Here is a 19,599-nt window from a genome sequence, read left to right as displayed (position 1 = left end):
TTTGATTGATTGACTCCGGTGCGACACTAAGCAAAGTTTACCGTCTTTCGTACGGTTATTATTACTAGGCTTCAATGAAAACACTCTTACAAAACAGTTGAAAACAGAGCAGAACACATTACGTTATTCGCATGTACTGAAGCCTAGTTGCCGGTGCAACGAAACTCACAGAACAAAGAGGATGTGACAGAACACGGAACACTCCAGCACGTGGCAGCACACAGCCGGTATAGACAGTCAGCTAGAAGGCAAAGGCAGTGCATAGTGGCGCTTCTGACGAGATAGCGAGTTACTGTCTTGATCTCGGTTGAGAATGTTTCAGAACATCTGACACTCAGTGTTCCGGAACAGCACAGCATAACTGTGCACCGGTGCAGTGTGCTGGAACAGGGAGATAGTGCCCAACCCTAAATCCAACCATTCACATAGGTTTAATGTATGTAGAGTTTTATGCTACCAGATGGCCAGTTTCACTACTTATTGACTCAACAGGAATACCAGCCATTCAACAACTTTGCCACATTTAAGCTCTTTTAAATAGTAGGAACTGTGTTGAGGTTTGAACCCAGAACCTTCAGCTAAGATGGTGAGTGTTTAACTACCTGCATTATGCAAGTAGTTGCCTGTCATTGCTGCCACTTAATTATGACAAGCTCCTCACTTTCATTTTGATAAACTCTTGTACTTTCTTAAACCTTATGGTATTAAATTTGAGGCCTTGGAATTCTCTCCTTTCCCTGCTTTTTGTGACCTTCCCGTTCTTGATTTGGGAGACGTCAGCCTGAAGATGGTTTTCTGTGGTTTCCCATTTTCACACAAGGCAATTGCCGGGGATGTACCTTCCTGGTCCTAGCTCCTTCCTATCCAATTGTCGCTGTGTTAGTGCTGTGTTGAGCCGCTAGCAAAGAAATTAATAACATTTTGAAACACTTCTTCTTCATGAGTGCTGATACTCTTTTTTTACCAGGAAATAAGGACATAAAAATACATTTTCCTTTCCTATCACTGATTGTATGATTTAGATTGCAAAACTTGGTTATATTGTTAGGCGCAACATCTAAATTTAGTCCAATAAGCTGTTCCTTGGTGACTCTCAACCTGGGAGATTGGAATAGAGAGCACAGGGCTCCTAGCTGAATCTGGCATTAGTTCCACTTTTGTGTGCCACGCTGTCATGATGGTATTGAGTTAGTGGAGCCTGTGGAGTTTACATTTTCTCACTTTTGGTGGTTCTCCATTTTTTCTGTTGAGACCTTCATTCTTTGGGGAATCAACCACTTCCTTTTTTTTTTTTTTTTTTCTGTCATCATAATCATCATCATCATTTAACCATCCCCAGTCGCCCGGATGCAGTACAAGAGCGCTCTCCATCTTTGTCTATCCAGGTACATTTCTTCCTTCTCAACTTGGTGCCATTCCACTCCTCTTTCTTCGAGGTCGTGCTTTACTTGACTGATCCACCGTTTCCTTGGTCTGCCTCTAGGTCTTTTGCCTTCCAGTTCCTTTTCTGGCCATTTTCTTGTTGTTCTCATTTGATCCATCCTGTTTACATGGCCATACCATTTGAGGCGTGATGTTCTTACACTTCTGCTTAACGACTGTTTTACTTGTGTATTATGACGGATATCTTCATTCCGGATCTTATCTCTTCTTCATTTCTGCACTTTGAAGTTTGCTACTATCCCTACTGTTGATTGTATGGGTTTGAAGGGCATACATAGTTATTGACACAAAATATAGTAGAAGGCCTTTATAACGAGAATTCATAACGGCGAAAAATTTACTCGCGACAGTGGACTGTCGTATCAATTTTTTTTGTAAAAGCCGGGAAGAACCCCACACACATTACAATCCGTATGTAACGGCAATCCGCTTGTTCACAGATTTCCATACTATGGCTCACTCGTAAGTTATTTTTGTAGTTCCGAGACAATGTGAACACGGATGTTCGATTTCATTCTAAAGTATTTGAGTAGTATCGCTCTAGTGGCTTCTGTGGCAAACTTCTCACTTTTCATATTCAAACAGTCACCTAACCTAACCTCATATGTATCATGAAAACATATTTCAAGTACCAGTAGAGTAATGATAACCTTTTTGTTATAAATTACTCGGGAATAGCCTTTCCAAAATGTAACCAGAAGCGAGGAAATACAGTGTAACCTCATAGTGCGCATTTCTCATAAAGGCGATTTCTCACTTAGCATGTTGTACATTCGAAGTCCTGATTCATGTCATATTAAATCTATTTAAAATACCTTATTTATCACTTCACAAAATTTCATTATTACTGCTTGGTACGATCACATTTTTCCCAACCGTGAAATTGTTCTTTATCATCACCACAAGAGGCAGGTTGGGAAAGTTACACGAATACAGGAAATGGCCTTGAATTCCGGAACTTTAGAGAGTAAATTATACTTTCGGGAAGCAAGGCATTAATTAGCCTTAGGAAAGTTCAGTTTTGATTTCCGGTTTTCATTGATATTGCTGAATAACCCAGTAAGCCTCTTTGTGCTTGTATTTCGCATTCTATTCAGAAGTTAGAAATGTATTCTGTATTAAGTGATACACTGAAGGGATTAAGGTTGTGCCAGTTGTGTTTCAGACCTTTAGAAATAATTCAATTTTCTTCGTCATTTAAAGTTATTTCAGATAAGTTGACTACAGGGGGATGAAATTGTTCTGTGTTAATTGAAGGCGTTTTATTGTTTTTTATTTGATTTTTATGTGGAAGAGAATTTTCCATTAGGTTGTGAAGCTTGTTATGTTTGTTGTTTTAATGACAATTCATAAAATAATTTATTATCAACTTGAATTTGGAAGAGGTTCCATTGTGCACTTGGGAGAAGATTAGCTGTTTTTAAGTGTGTTTCATATAATTTGTTGTTAAAAAATGACTCTTTTCTTATATAGGAAACATTTAATTTTTTAACTAAATTTGTTAATTATTTTTTGGGTTTTTAGCGTGAGGAGAAGAATGTGATTTTCTAACACAACCTTGAAGAAATTTAGGGAGTATAGTTAAAGGAAATGCATTGTTTCAGGAAGTCGGTGTCCTTTCCTAACTTAGCAATCTTGATCTTTAAGCCCATATAATGGAAGGCTTTTCGTTTTGCTTGGTTAGCGTAATCATTAAGAGATAAGAATTTCATATTGTTCCGTATTGAAGCGAGTTCACTAATAAGTGAAAGGCAAACACACCTAGCCAACTTTGGAAATAATCTTTGTGAACGGGACCACTAAATTAAGAAGAAATTGAGAAAGCTGCTATTCTATAATTTTAAATTCATCGGCGTTTTTCCATCATTTAAATCTAAGAATTTCATTTTTGTCCGTATTGAACTGAGAATGGAAGATAGGAAACTTAAAAGGGTCCACCTTTTCAATACAAAAATGTTATAGTTTATTTACAACATATATTTACATTTGGAACTAGTTTCGACGCTGTTTGGCGTCATCTTCAGCCAAAATGTGGGAAATAGGCTAGCATGTAGACATTTATATTACTCAAGGCGTTATATTAAACAATACACATCTTACACGGAGATAAAAACAGGGACGAATATAGAAACAAATGAATCGTTGAGAAAGCAAAAGTTATACATATTAAAAATAACCTTAACCACACATCTTGCCGTGCTAAAATATTCGCCTTGAACGATTCCTGAATACAAAATGCACGCGCACACATTTCTGAAGAGCCAGCAGGCAGGGAAAAGTAAAGTGAAACCTTAAGAGTTCTTCTGAGAAGAGTTCATCATTTTTTCTATGTTCCGACTAACTAATGAAGTTTCCCTTGAGTTCCTGATAAACATACACAACAGGAAATTCTCCTTCACTCTCAACAATAGCTATAAAGACCAACGGTAAATTTCATTTTAAAAATTGTGCAGAGACGTGAAGGCATGATCTTGAACTTCTTCATTTAACCCAATTTTTTACACAAGGTGTTACATTAAACACTACACATCTTACGAGGAGATAAAAACAGGGATGTATATAGAAACAAATGAATCGTTGAGAAAGTAAAAGTTATACATATTAAAAATAACCTTAACCACACATCTTGCAGTGTGAAAATATTTGCCTTGAATGATTCCTGAATACAAAACGCACGCGTACACACTTCTGAAGAGCCAGCAGGCAGGAAAAAGTAAGGTGAAACCTTAAGAGTTCTTCTGAGAAGAGTTCATCATTTTCTTTATGTTCGGACTAACTAATGAAGTCTCCCTTGAGTTCCTGATAAACATACACATCAGGAAAATCTCCTTCACTCTCAACAATCGCATACATTTCACCTGGCATATTGTCTCCTCTCAGAATTGGTTTCTAAATTTTTTTCGCTCCCCTCCTAGCCATTCGTGGGATGGTGTTTCTACAAAGACAGACTGTCAGCTTGAATTTTCAACACAGTGATTTAGTCCTGTTTTTGAATTGTTATCGAACTAAAAATATTTTAGTCTAAGAGGTCCATAACCTCACTTTTACCACTTATTGTTTCATTTCCGTCTGTTATCTTTAATGTTATTTTCTTTTCTTCTTAAGTTTAGCACATTTTTTGGATTCATTTATGTTTTGTCTCAGCGAGTTATTTATTGTTCCATCTAGTGATGTAAATATTGCATATTGTTATTGTTTTTATTTCCGTCTATGTCTTTTGTTTTTCATTTGTTCCTTCATTATGTTTTTAGCACATTTTTAGCTTGTATTATGTAGATTACTTTAAACCTCCCCCCGTTATTTCACTGAAGATGGCTCAAACGAGTCAAATTTTATTGCTCCATCTAATGGTGGAATTATGTTTTGTATTGAATTAGGAGGATACATTTTAATTTTTTCCTTTGTAAAGTGAAAACCGTCAATACAGAATGATTCTTATATCTTGTCATATGACATAATTGCTATAGCGGACTTCTACTGTATACCTGATAAGGGTTCTCTTTGTACTTTAAGGTATTTGGTTATCCCATAGAAGAGACCTAACTTGGTGATAAAAGTGTGCTCCTTTTTGGACTCTGTTAGTGATTTCAGCAGATGACTTTGCATCACTAGTTACAATACTACCAAGATATTGAAAATGATTAACGTTTTCTAGTTTCTCGCTGTCCAGTTGGATGTCAGCCTGTAGGGCTTGCCTGCTGACTGGCATCACTACTGTTTTTGTGTGGCTGATTTTCAGGTCAAACTGCTGGTTCCAAGTGTTTAATGAACTACTTCTTCCTCCCCAAATCACATCATCTGCGAAGATTAATGCATTGAAGTCCTTCACTCTCTTCATTACTTCATCCATCACCATAATGAACAGGAGAGGTGACGAAGTGCTGCCCTGTTACACTCCTTTATTTGTAGTGAACCAGCCAGAATAACCATCTCCTATCTGGATACAGCTCTGGCAGTGGTTGTACAACACATTTTTTTTCTGTGATTACAGTTAAAAGTATATGATTGTCTCATTGTTTTTCCTGTTAAAGCATTAACCACCACCACTACCACCACCATTGCAGAGCTCCTTTGGCAACTTTTTATTTTCTCATTTCTCATACCACTGGTTCTCGATAGAATTCCTGGCTCACTGCTGATATTAATCTCTTTTTTCCCACCTATGAATCTCTTTCATTTACTTAAGTGAGTTTTTATTTTGTAGGGGTCAAGATGCGAGGATATCGAAGTAATTCTCCAAAGCCTAAACAAAGTAACAGTGTGGTAAGTATTCTCAAATGTGTATAGTAAAATAAATGATGAATTATATTTTATGAAGGAGTTACAACAAATTTCTTTAAATTTCAACAGGAAGATGACCTTAAGTGGGTAGAAGAGAACATACCTTCATCGATGGCAGATACGTAAGTATCTCTCTCACTTCATCAAGGATTAGCTGTTGTATTCATAGCGATAATGCTGTTTAACAGTGGCAGAAAAGATGATCACTTGTAGGAATTTAGTACATTGTAAGTTGTCACGAGATGTTTTCTTTTGGCTCAGCAACATTAGAATTTTCGATATTCCTATTCCCCATTACATTCTTCAACTGATAATTCTTTACTTTTTCCTCCTTATTTCGGTAGTCATCTTCATGATCAATAGAGGCCAATAAACGTGTGGTTTTTGCAGCTTGTCACGGCAACAACCACAACCATCGCTGGATTGCTCATTGCCATGATGTCTGAACAATATATTCACATCTCTGTTGCTCACCATTGGTGGACTTGCTCATAAAAACCTAAATTTGAGAGTATCTCCATTATTGTGTCTTGTGTCGTAAAAATGCTCGGGATATAAGGGATTGGAAATATAGGTTTTCTTTACTAGCTGTTCTGTAATTGTTTTTGTATAACTAATAATTTCAGAATACAGTAGAGTCTCACTCATCCGACCATCGCTCATCCGACATTTCGTGTTATCCGACACTGGTAGACTTAATTTGAACTTTTGGTGGAGACTAAATTCAGGGACACCCAATGTGGAGGGTGCGACCGTGGGACAAGTACTGGCCTGACCGCTGGTGGTAGGACTGTTTTTTTTTTTTCTCTCTCTCTCAAGGACAGGTGCAGCGAGTCTTCAGTCATTATTCATTGTAGTATCGGTTGGGAGCGGATGTTATAGTTTTCATATCCTCTGTGAGTATGGTGAGTAAACGGAAGAAAGTGATTGTTTCTATGGAAGACAAGTTGAGTGCATTAAAGAGACTGGACAAAGGGGAAACTCTTTAAAAAGTGGCTTCAGGTTATGGTGTTGGACGTGTTATAGTGGGATACTGGAAAAACAAGAGGGAATAAATTTAAAAGTGTTGCTCTACCAGAGCAACAAGTGATGCACTGGAAATTAGAAAAACAGTGAAAAAATGTGAGTACGAAAAAGTAAGTGAAGCACTATTTATTTGGTTCCCTCAAAACCGGGAAAAGGGTCTGCCAATGTCTGGCCCCATTCTACAAGAAAAGGCGGTGTATTTCCAAAAGGAGTTTAATGAAGGGGACCCTAATTTTACTGCCAGTGCTGGTTGGCTTGATCAGTGGAAAAAAACAGTACAGCATTAGGCAGCTTAATATCTGTGGAGAAAATCTGTCAGCTAAATCTGATGAGGTTGTGAAATTTAAAAAGGAATTTCAAGAAATAATTCTTGCTGCGGGATTAACCGGTGATCAGATTTTAAATTGTGATAAGACTGGGCTAAATTTAAAGATGCTGCCATCAAAAACTCGCAGCCTAAGCCGAGATGTGTGCACCTGGCTACAAGCGTAGTAAGGAAAGAGTTACTGTCTTGGCCTGTAGTAATGTTACCAGGAACTTTAAAGCAAAATTGCTTATGATCGGTAAAGCAAAGAAGACTAGGGCATTTAAAAACATTTCTGTCAATGCTCTTCCAGTCCATTACAAGAATCAGAAGGCTGCCTGGATGTCTGCTGACATCTTTAAAGACTGGTATTTTACACAGTTTGTTCCAGATTTAAATACGTTTCTAGCTTCAAACAATCTCCTTAGAAAAGCTCTTCTTCTACTAGACAACACTCAATCACACCCAAATGAAGAGCAACTTAGAAGTGGCGACATCAAAGTCATGTTGCTCCCTCCTAACTTGATATCATTATGCCAGCCGATGGACCAAGGTGTGCTGGAAACATTGAAGAGAAAATATTGGTGGAAACTCCTTTCATCCCTGATAGAGGAAATGGACAATGGCAACAACATGATAGAAAAGTTAAAACGAATCAACATGAAAGATGTGGCATACAGGATAGCGCAGTTTTGGGAAGAAGTTGAAACGACGACATTAGCAAAGTAAATTGTAACAATTGTAAATTAGCAAAGTCTTCGAACATATTGTTGAGTGAGGTTGAACATCAAGGGAAGGTGGTACAAGAAGACATGGAAAACATTGTTCCCTTACCGAATTGCGTTCCTGGCTGTAAGGATGCTACGACTCAAGATGTAAGTGGTGTGCACAATATCAGCTTTTTGAACTAACTGACCCTGATAGTATTGATTTTGTGTATGTTAACGAAAATGAGGACGAAGAAGAAGAAGAAGAAGACATTGCAGAACAAAAGGAGAAAACGATGACACACAGTGAAGGATTAAGTGCATTGGAAATGGCATTAACCTACGTTGAGCAACAGCCGGAAGCAAGCACAACGGAGATGTTGATCTTACGTCGATGGCGGGATCTCGCAGCAAGAAAACGTGGATCAGCAGGCAAGCAGACATTGTTGACAAGTTTCTTTTCGTAAGACATTTGGAATGTTTTCTTTCAATACTGCATGTACTGTACAATTGAATTGATAATTCAATAGAGCCTTCCTGTTTGTTTCAGTTCATTTTCAAAGTTATTCTGTATTATCCAACATTTTTGGTGATCCGACGTACTCCAGGTCCCGTTTAGGTCAGATAATCGAGGCTCTACTGTATTTGGAAGCTTGTAAAAAAAAAAAAAAATCATGAATATCTCTTATTATTCCTTGTATGGTGAAATGCATGGAGATTATGTTTTGCACAACTTTTCTTATTCCATTTTAAATTCTTCCTACAGCTGTCATGAAGAGTGCCACACAGCTTTAGATTAGGAATGACATATTCATTTTAGAACCCGAGTACCGTAATTGAAGAGGAAGTCTGAACTACTACAGAAGTCTGGAAAGGTTTTGGGATGATGCCCCTTTTTCCAGTCATCAAAGCATGACTCATATATCTACAAGGTGTATCTGTGATGTTACAAACTTTCAGGGATGATGGAGGACGGTAAATGGGTCAAGGAACCGTCATCCAGAAATGTTAGAGCAAAAAATGGTTAATAATCCAAGTTGTTTAACGTCCGTCCGTTCTTAACAGCAGCAGTGTACACAGTGGTGCTCAAAGATGTATTACCCAGGTTCCTGGAACACATTCCACTTGTCCTTCGTCCAACATGATGGAGCCCCACTTTGGACTGGGGGTTCGTGTACACCTGGATTAGACATTCCCTGCAAAGTGGATAGGAAGAGGAGGTCCTGTTTTGCGGCCCACTCGTTCACCTGATCTCACCCACTTGATTTCTTCTTGTGGAGCCGTGTGAAAACGCTTGTGTATGAGTCACCTGTCGAGACTGAAGAGGATATCTTCAAGAATTCTCGCTGCCTGCGACGCTGTTCAAACGACACCAGGGATTTTCAAATAGGAACTACTAAACTTTGTGCGACGATGCTATGCCTGCATTGACGCAGGGGGACGCCATTTCAAATATTTGTTGTAAATGGAGCAGCTTGTGAAACTTGTGCAGGTAAACAGACTTAAATGAGTAGAGTTTTGTCTAACTTTTCACTGGATCGTTTCCAGAATGTGTTTCCTTATCTCATATTGATCCATTTGCTGTCCTCCATCATCACAGATACAGCCTGTATAAGGGTGATACTTTTAATTAAAATATTCAACAGTAGATCTTCTCTGCATTAACTTCTTCAGATTGGTTGATGAGAGGTTTCAAACCTTATGTCGGGGTCTATGATATATGTCTGTGAAGAAAATTCGCTTGTAGGCAATGATGATTGCTGCCACACAGGAGAGACCATGAATTTTTGTACACATTGAATTACTTATCCTTCAGCATGATGACATGAGTTAACCCCTCAGTGCGGTAGATTTAAATGATTGGTCGTCTCTGTGCTGTGGGAGGAGTTTTGAGCGCTGTGTTTAAACTTTCTCAGATTCCTGTGAGGCTTTATTCAAAGCAACACAATTTTGGTACTGTTTTACGGATTTCAATGAAACTTTCACGTGCATGTTTAGAAAACTCCATTCTTTTGGAAAATATTATTCTATCTTACCTTAATTGTTGAGTTAGGTGTGGAACGTCTTCAAGCATCCCTCAATGCAGAGACCCGCTTTGCAGTGTGGACACCAAAACACTGTCTCTCTCCGAATTTCCTGTTTGTAGCACACAACATAATCGGATAAATTTAGAAAAGGTTGAGGAGTCCCCTGATATTTATCAAGTGCCTCGTTGTTGAAATGCATAAAATTACCAATTGATTCAGACATATCCATTGAAATAACAGACCCAAAAATTAGCGTAGACAGAATAGAGCTTTTAGAAAAATGGCTTCATAGCGTAGGCTTTTGTATTATAGCCATCAACATATAAAGAGCAATCAGAACGTATATCTTGTCCTTCGTGATTGGTTTACAATCCCCTACAGGGCATAAAACAGTAATGGATTACCGAACTTACCTGCTTACCTGCCAATAACTGCACCACCCTAGCTGCAACCGGCAGACGGTCGATTTGGGGTTCTTGTGGCGAGAGTCTGTTGGGTCAGGAATATTGCTCTATTACTTTAAATTACGGAAATGAGGAACTCAGTTGCTATTTGAATATATAATTTTACAGAGCATAAGTTTCTAGCCCGCCTGGTGGCCATGATCGTTAAGGCGCTGAAGTCTAAACGGTCTAACACCGAGGTTAGCCGGTTCGAGTCCCGTTGGTCGAAAAAATTTTCACCATCAGAATGTTGGCCGGCAGGGTAGGGGAGGTGGTGGTATACAATTTCTAATCACTAGATTGCGTGCCAAAAGCCTGGATTAAATTCCAAACCTCTCCGCAGTGCTCATATGGAGTGAGGGCATATGACGCTGTTGATGGTGATTCGTCCGTCGGATGGGGACGTTAAGCCTTGAGCAGACCCCTTGGTGCTATTCGACAGGAGTAGGCTATGTGCCGGCACCGGGTTTCACCCTCTCCCTACTATCATATATCACGTCATTCATTTCATCTCTCATTAACTCCTCTGATGAGGTTGACGTCAGGAAGGGCATCCGGTCATAAAAAAACGCCACGACAAATTCATCTCACCTCATACCCGACCCCGTAGGGAAACGGGACAAGGGCTGGACAAACAAACAGAGCATAAGTTTCTGTGTTCATAAAACAGTTTTTCTTTACAATAGATTGCACTCGTAGTGCAAAGATAAATGCCATAAAGGCTTATATCTATAATGAATGATGTTACAGAAACAAAATAAAATATCGTGATGATGCCTTGCGTAGGAGTAGATCAGTGAATACAAATAGGTCCTGTATATGGAACAACACCAATAGACCTACAAAATAAAAGCACGAGACCAGGATTAAGGACGTTTCGCAGAAACAAAGCTGTTACTAAAGGTTCCCTCCCATTTTTGGGGAAATATTTACATACAAATAGCAACTCTGCATGTTACAAACGCCGACTAAGATAAACCGAACACTGAAGCTACATGTTACCCAACCACATATAAAATACATAGGGATGTGAACCCATATCCTCTGAGTAATCTTTATACATACTAGATAAACTAATAATCCTAATTATCAAGATATCATATATACAATACACATCAGTGTTGACAAGTACGTGGAAAAGAAAAAGAGAAACAAAAAGGAAAGGAAGAATGGTTGTCACACACAATTCTCAGCCTGAAAGAAAGAATCGTCACACACAACTCTCAGCCTGAAAGAATCCCTTACAACCTTGGCTTTTAAAAATCGCTGTGACTTCTTGGAATGCCGTGCTGGGCCATTGACCAGTCCGTTTAGCCATTAAAGCCTCCCCCTTGCTTAAAAAAAAAAATTGTAAACAAGGCAGCCAGCGACCCAGTTTCACTGCGTTCGGGACACAATATCACAAGACGTTTCTCATATCATTTTCTTTTGACAAACCTAAGCATAGAACAAAATAAGGAGCCGATTCTCATTCTATATATCTGGCTCTAATAACTGACCATCTTGGGCCTAATTCGTTTCATACAAAACACTATACCGTACTATTTCTCGTAAAATCATGACCATCTATACTTATGACGTGCCTGTTACCCTCTAGGTCCACGATTCAGGTCCCTGTTTGGCAGAGTGAAACGTAGTCAAAGATTTTAATGACACTGCATACAATGTGGTTTTAATTTACTAGGATTCAGTCAATTAGATACATGCATATAAATTATATTCAGGCACCATGCAAACACTACGTTACACAGATATATCTATCCTTCCAAATAGAGAGAGTGATAAACTAATCCAAATGATCCTTACATACAAGAAAATTTTATCCGACAACAGATACCAAGGAATATACTGATCTAATATTCACTAAATGACCTTAACTTCTTCAGTGGCATGCCCGAGAATTTCTCGGGTGGCTCACGCTTGCCCATAACGTCACTGCCCGAGAAATTCTCGTTTAGCTGCAGTGTTCATTTCGCGATCGCACAGTAATTTCTTGGGTACTGTAATCTCTTTGGAAAATGTTTTCCAGCATTCTCAACAGATGGCGAGAGGGTTTCCAGCTGTATTCATGAAGTCTCTGGCCTAAAATATGCCTTATCTTCTCTACTTGACATGTACAATTTCTGGCCAGCTGACACGGTAAATAGAAATGGCGACCGCGAAATAGAAGAGATGTTTGTCTGAAGACAAAATAAGGAACTACATCAAAGACGAATCTCTAAGTGACATTAGTATTTCTGATAGTAGTGCTAATGATTCTATTGATTCTTCGGATGATGACCTTAATATTTCTAGTGAAGTGAAGAAGATATTATGTCAGAAGCTAAGGTGATGGTAGGAGATGTGTGGAAAAAGTGTAAGCCTGGGGATATTCCATTTATGGGAAATCCTGGTGTGAGGGTTAGATTATTACCAGAAGTGAGTGTGATTGACTGTTTTGAACTGTTTCTACTGGATGAAGTTGTAAATTTGACAGTGACGGAAAAATTTGTTTGCCCTATGCCAAAAGTGCATTGAAAACTTGTAAATAAATCTCTGCATTCAAGGGCACAGTTTTGGAAAAACCAAACTCTTACGAAATTTGGCAGTTTATTGTGTTAATGTTGTTGATGGGAATAGTACAAAAGCATGAAATAAAAATGCATTGCTCACAGGACAGTATTCTCAAAACACCAATATTTTATGAAACCATATCACAGGCCTACTATAAAAAAAGTGTAAGTAGAGTGTAAAGTAAGTTTTTATTAACCTTGAATAATATATGAATAATAATTGTTACTCATTCCTTGCTTCCTAAAAATAAATATTTCCTCCGAAAACCTCACTTTTCTGGCACAGGTCTGCCAAAACCTGCCACCAAAGGGGTTAAATAACAATAGGCATTTTTCTTCCCAGCACGTAACATAACTCACGTCGCTATTTGCTACATAAAAACATCTTCTTTTCCTGCCGCTTTTTCCCACACCTGTGGGGTTGCGGGTGCGAACTGCGTCGCACATGTGGTTTTGGCCCTGTTTTACGGCCGGGTGCCCTTCCTGACGCCAACCCTCTATGGAGGGATGTAAGCACTATTGCGTGTTTCTGTGGTGGTTGGTAGTGTAGTATGTTGTCTGAATGTGATGAGGAGAGTGTTGGGACGGACATATATACCCAGTCCCCGAGCCAGACGAATTAATCAGAAGCGATTAAAATCCCCGACCCGGCCGGGAATCGAACCCGGGACCCTCTGAACCGAAGGCCAGTACGCTGACCATTCAGCCAACGAGTCGGACGCTACATAAAAACATCTATATTTACAATTTAGTGATTTAAAACTCACCTTAATAAACGGCCTGATGGGCTATAAACAAGTCTTATTCTAAACTGCATACTTAATTACTACATTTCTGCATAACGAACCCCCAATCTTACCACATGCTTACAAGTATAATTCACTTATCTATCATTTTGGTGACCTCCTCATCCCTCTTTCAGGGTTAGGCTATGCCTTCTTAGCCCCACATGGTAGCGATGTGGTCCTCGGTCGATCCTCTCGGTCCAGTCTCATCGATAGCTCGGTCATGAGGCCGTCTTCTTGAGAGATGGCTCGTTCATGAGGCCGTCTTCTTGCGGTTACGGTCGGAAGGTCTCGTATCGTACGTCTCTTGAAACGCGGCACAGGTCTTCACTGGAATTAAATGCCTAATTTATTAATAGCACAGCACTCCCGGTACTTTTATTTAATTTTTGAGACAAAAATCGGTACTGGCGATCTGCGACGTTAAAAATTATTGTTCCCCTTCAGCTGCTTAACCGTGCACGAATGTATGTAGGCAATATATCTACTATCTGAAATCAGCAACTTGATCGGCCGAGCGAATTGTCATTTTCTCATGCTCGACTGATTCAGACTCATAAGTCTAGCGGGAATAACACAAATGGCTTTAGTTTATACTTGCACTTCTTTTGCACTTCACAATATATTTACGTGGTTACCCGTACCGCTTCATGATGAAGTCTGTATGTATGGCATTGTCTACAGTCGGTTAATTAGGCCCTCGTGACCTCACTGTAAAACGTCTAAATACAATCATACTATTGAATAATTACCGGAAAGTTTATGGATCACCGACCCACTGAATAAACGTTAGCGCAACTGCACTGAAGTAATCAGTCTTTGTCCTAAACAAAGGTTTCTGGCACATGCAGCACTAGCCTACTGCTCAGAGAATTGCGCACTGTTTTCTTTTGAGTGATTTGCATTTTACTTCTAAGTTTTACAGTGTCTACCCCCATTTCATTTTTATATCGCCTCTTCTACTGATCCTATGCATTGTTTTTTTTTTTAATCGGCTGATGATGACCTGGACTAGGGTCGAAACCGGTACCATTTCTACCAATTATTAAATGGGAATGTAATTCACTACATTTCTTATTCTTTTGTATTGAATAGGTTGAATCTTTTTATCAATTATTTCAGTTTTAACTGTAATATTCTTCAATACGGAACAATGAAATTTTTAACTTTAAATACATGTTTTCCCGTCGAAATGTATTAGCCGTAACATACAGATAGCCATTCTGTACACTATCAATCATATCTGATTCCGAACTGAGGACTTCGCATACAGCGATGTCATCCACATCACTCAAATCACCATCTGAATCTAACAAACATTCGTCAGAACCACTCATCTGTTCTAAAACATCATCCTGTTTCAACACTTGATAACCCGCAGTTGCTTGTAGAAGCCATCTCCACTCATGACCGATGGAATGTAAGGCAGCGTGTGATAAGGAAAAAGGACAGGAAAGAACAGTCTTAAGTGAGCCCTGAACAAATAAGAATTTATGAATATGTTGACAGTCAGGTTCTTCCCAGAGAGAAAATGAAGGTATAATGCAAGAAGTGTGCATAGTAGTCACCAGATAGCAGACAAAAACAGTGCTTGTCCCTGGTGGCAGAGATAAACATTCCTTGAAATATCACTTGAATTTCAGTGACAAAACACTATCAAAATATGGATGAAGGTATATAGTTTGAAAGCTCAAACCTTCCGCTTGAAGATGAAATGAGTTATAACACAAATAGCTTCGATCGTATCCACTAGATCGCAGTAGAGTACACGCGTGTACCGAGCAAGCAGTGCTCGTTATGCCACCGTGCACAATGTTCACTGCATGACAAGCAGTGCTTGGCACTCCACGCTGACAAGTTAAGGAAGAGTTCATCATGAGAATAGGTTTAGACTGTTTGTGGCAACGCCAACAGTGCCTGCTGTCGTGGGAACTGCCTGGTATACTTCGTACAGCTGTCTTGATACCCGCTCCCCATTCACTGCATGATAAACCTTTGCTGGTATATATTGTGTGTAGATGAGTATGCCTTTCCCTTTATGTTCCCTCATACCCCAGTTTTCGAAACCTTGTGACTAAACATTTTTACAAAGTTTTCAACAATCACATTGGCACTGCAGTCTAGGGCAGGGCCTCTCAGGGTGCATGCGCGTGGTGCATGCACTGTGCACGGTGCAAGAGACGACTTGGCTTGGTCGAACAGAGTGCAGACCCCCCACTCCTCGATTTGGAGCAATAGCGCTTACTCTCTCTTTCCTCACGCCTGTCTCGCTCGCTCCGCCTGTCTCCCTCTGCCCCACTTGCGCCGTAGTGCTCCAAATCCAGGCTGACTTGAGCCGAGCATAGGCGAGTTGAGCCGAGCTTAGCCGAGTAGCCCAGAGACGAAGCGTTGATCCGAGCCATGCCGAGCGGCAGCGATGCACAGTGGACGGAGCTCTTGCGCCTCTATCTGCACGCGTGAGATTTTGGGCGTTTGAGAGGCCCTGGTCTAGGGATAGCGAGTCTGCTGCTTACCTGGAGACTCAGGTTCAATTACCGGTCAGATCTGGGACTTTTACTTGATTATAGGGGTTGGTTCGAGGTCTACTCCGCGTACAAGAGAACAACTGATGAGCTCTCTAAAGGTGAGATAGCGCCCCGGTCTGGTAAACCCAAGAATAATGGCCGGAGGATTTGTCGTGTTGAATATGAGTCTCCTCGTAACCTGTCGGCTTGCCTACATGAGAACAACTGATGAGCTCTCTAAAGCTAAGATAGCGCCCCGGTCTGGTAAACCCAAGAATAATGGCCGGAGGATTTGTCGTGTTGAATATGAGTCTCCTCGTAACATGAGGGCTTGCCTACATGAGAACAACTGATGAGCTCTCTAAAGGTGAGATAGCGCCCCGGTCTGGTAAACCCAAGAATAATGGCCGGAGGATTTGTCGTGTTGAATATGAGTCTCCTCGTAACCTGTCGGCTTGCCTACATGAGAACAACTGATGAGCTCTCTAAAGGTGTGATAGCGCCCCGGTCTGGTAAACCCAAGAATAATGGCCGGAGGATTTGTCGTGTTGAATATGAGTCTCCTCGTAACCTGTCGGCTTGCCTACATGAGAACAACTGATGAGCTCTCTAAAGCTAAGATAGCGCCCTGGTCTGGTAAAACCAAGAATAACAGCCGGAGGATTTGTCGTGTTGAATATGAGTCTCCTCGTAACATGAGGGCTTGCCTACATGAGAACAACTGATGAGCTCTCTAAAGCTAAGATAGCGCCCTGGTCTGGTAAAACCAAGAATAACAGCCGGAGGATTTGTCGTGTTGAATATGAGTCTCCTCGTAACCTGTCGGCTTGCCTACATGAGAACAACTGATGAGCTCTCTAAAGCTAAGATAGCGCCCTGGTCTGGTAAAACCAAGAATAACAGCCGGAGGATTTGTCGTGTTGAATATGAGTCTCCTCGTAACATGAGGGCTTGCCTACATGAGAACAACTGATGAGCTCTCTAAAGGTGAGATAGCGCCCCGGTCTGGTAAAACCAAGAATAACAGCCGGAGGATTTGTCGTGTTGAATATGAGTCTCCTCGTAACCTGTCGGCTTGCCTACATGAGAACAACTGATGAGCTCTCTAAAGGTGTGATAGCGCCCCGGTCTGGTAAACCCAAGAATAATGGCCGGAGGATTTGTCGTGTTGAATATGAGTCTCCTCGTAACATGAGGGCTTGCCTACATGAGAACAACTGATGAGCTCTCTAAAGGTGAGATAGCGCCCTGGTCTGGTAAAGCCAAGAATAACGCCGGAGGACTTGTTGCGTTAAATATGAGTCTCCTCGTAACTTGAGGCCTTGCCTACGTGAGAAAAACTGATGAGCTCTCCGACGGTGAGATAGCGCCCCAGTCTGATAAAGCCAAGAATAACGCCGGAGGACTTGTTGCGTTAAATATGAGTCTCCTCGTAACATGAGGGCTTGCCTACATGAGAACAACTGATGAGCTCTCTAAAGGTGTGATAGCGCCCTGGTCTGGTAAACCCAAGAATAATGGCCGGAGGATTTGTCGTGTTGAATATGAGTCTCCTCGTAACCTGTCGGCTTGCCTACATGAGAACAACTGATGAGCTCTCTAAAGGTGAGATAGCGCCCCGGTCTGGTAAAACCAAGAATAACAGCCGGAGGATTTGTCGTGTTGAATATGAGTCTCCTCGTAACCTGTCGGCTTGCCTACATGAGAACAACTGATGAGCTCTCTAAAGGTGAGATAGCGCCCCGGTCTGGTAAACCCAAGAATAATGGCCGGAGGATTTGTCGTGTTGAATATGAGTCTCCTTGTAACCTACATGAGAACAACTGATGAGCTCTCTAAAGCTAAGATAGCGCCCTGGTCTGGTAAACCCAAGAATAATGGCCGGAGGATTTGTCGTGTTGAATATGAGTCTCCTCGTAACCTGTCGGCTTGCCTACATGAGAACAACTGATGAGCTCTCTAAAGCTAAGATAGCGCCCTGGTCTGGTAAACCCAAGAATAATGGCCGGAGGATTTGTCGTGTTGAATATGAGTCTCCTCGTAACATGAGGGCTTGCTTATATGAGAAGAACTGATGAGCTCCCTAAAGGTGAGATAGCACCCTGGTCTGGTAAAGCCAAGTATAATGGCCGGAGGATTTGTCGTGTTGAATATGAGTCTCCTCGTAACATGAGGGCTTGCTTATATGAGAAGAACTGATGAGCTCCCTAAAGGTGAGATAGCACCCTGGTCTGGTAAACCCAAGAATAATGGCCGGAGGATTTGTCGTGTTGAATATGAGTCTCCTCGTAACATGAGGGCTTGCCTACATGAGAACAACTGATGAGCTCTCTAAAGGTGAGATAGCGCCCTGGTCTGGTAAAACCAAGAATAACAGCCGGAGGATTTGTCGTGTTGAATATGAGTCTCCTCGTAACATGAGGGCTTGCCTACATGAGAACAACTGATGAGCTCTCTAAAGCTAAGATAGCGCCCTGGTCTGGTAAAGCCAAGAATAATGGCCGGAGGATTTGTCGTGTTGAATATGAGTCTCCTCGTAACCTGTCGGCTTGCCTACATGAGAACAACTGATGAGCTCTCTAAAGGTGAGATAGCGCCCCGGTCTGGTAAACCCAAGAATAATGGCCGGAGGATTTGTCGTGTTGAATATGAGTCTCCTCGTAACCTGTCGGCTTGCCTACATGACAACAACTGATGAGCTCTCTAAAGGTGAGATAGCGCCCCGGTCTGGTAAACCCAAGAATAATGGCCGGAGGATTTGTCGTGTTGAATATGAGTCTCCTCGTAACCTGTCGGCTTGCCTACATGAGAACAACTGATGAGCTATCTAAAGGTGAGATAGCACCCCGGTCTGGTAAAACCAAGTATAATGGCCGAAGGATTTGTACGCTGAATATGAGTCTCCTCGTAACCTACATGAGTACAACTGATGAGCTCTCCGAAGGTGAGATAGCGCCCCAGTCTGGTAAAGAAAAGAATAATGGCCGGAGGATTTGTCGTGTTGAATATGAGTCTCCTTGTAACCTGAGGGCTTGCCTACATGAGTACAACTGATGAGCTCTCCGAAGGTGAGATAGCGCCCCAGTCTGGTAAAGAAAAGAATAATGGCCGGAGGATTTGTCGTGTTGAATATGAGTCTCCTTGTAACCTGAGGGCTTGCCTACATGAGAACAACTGATGAGCTCTCTAAAGCTAAGATAGCGCCCTGGTCTGGTAAAGAAAAGAATAATGGCCGGAGGATTTGTCGTGTTGAATATGAGTCTCCTTGTAACCTGAGGGCTTGCCTAAATGAAAACTGATGAGCTCTCTAAAGGTGAGATAGCGCCCCAGTCTGATAAAGCCAAGAATAACGCCGGAGGACTTGTTGCGTTAAATATGAGTCTCCTTGTAACTTGAGGCCTTGCCTACGTGAGAAAAACTGATGAGCTCTCCGACGGTGAGATAGCGCCCCAGTCTGATAAAGCCAAGAATAACGCCGGAGGACTTGTTGCGTTAAATATGAGTCTCCTCGTAACTTGAGGCCTTGC

The 19,599-nt window shown here is 41.0% G+C and overlaps 1 protein-coding gene across 2 annotated transcripts in view; it reads left to right on the top strand.

The window, feature by feature from the left end:
• LOC136881133 (transmembrane protein 87A) overlaps positions 1-19,599 on the top strand; it is a 174,204-nt gene that overhangs the window by 136,106 nt on the left and 18,499 nt on the right. For both annotated transcript variants that reach the window (XM_067153802.2, XM_067153801.2), the window contains 2 exons: positions 5,648-5,706; positions 5,794-5,846. In XM_067153802.2, coding sequence (XP_067009903.1) covers positions 5,648-5,706; positions 5,794-5,846 — 112 coding nt within the window. The remainder of the gene's footprint in view (positions 1-5,647; positions 5,707-5,793; positions 5,847-19,599) is intronic.

This window comes from Anabrus simplex, chromosome 9, assembly GCF_040414725.1.
Source record: "Anabrus simplex isolate iqAnaSimp1 chromosome 9, ASM4041472v1, whole genome shotgun sequence".
In the NCBI taxonomy this organism is placed as follows: Eukaryota; Metazoa; Arthropoda; class Insecta; order Orthoptera; family Tettigoniidae; genus Anabrus; species Anabrus simplex.
This window is presented reverse-complemented; position numbering and strand designations above follow the sequence as displayed.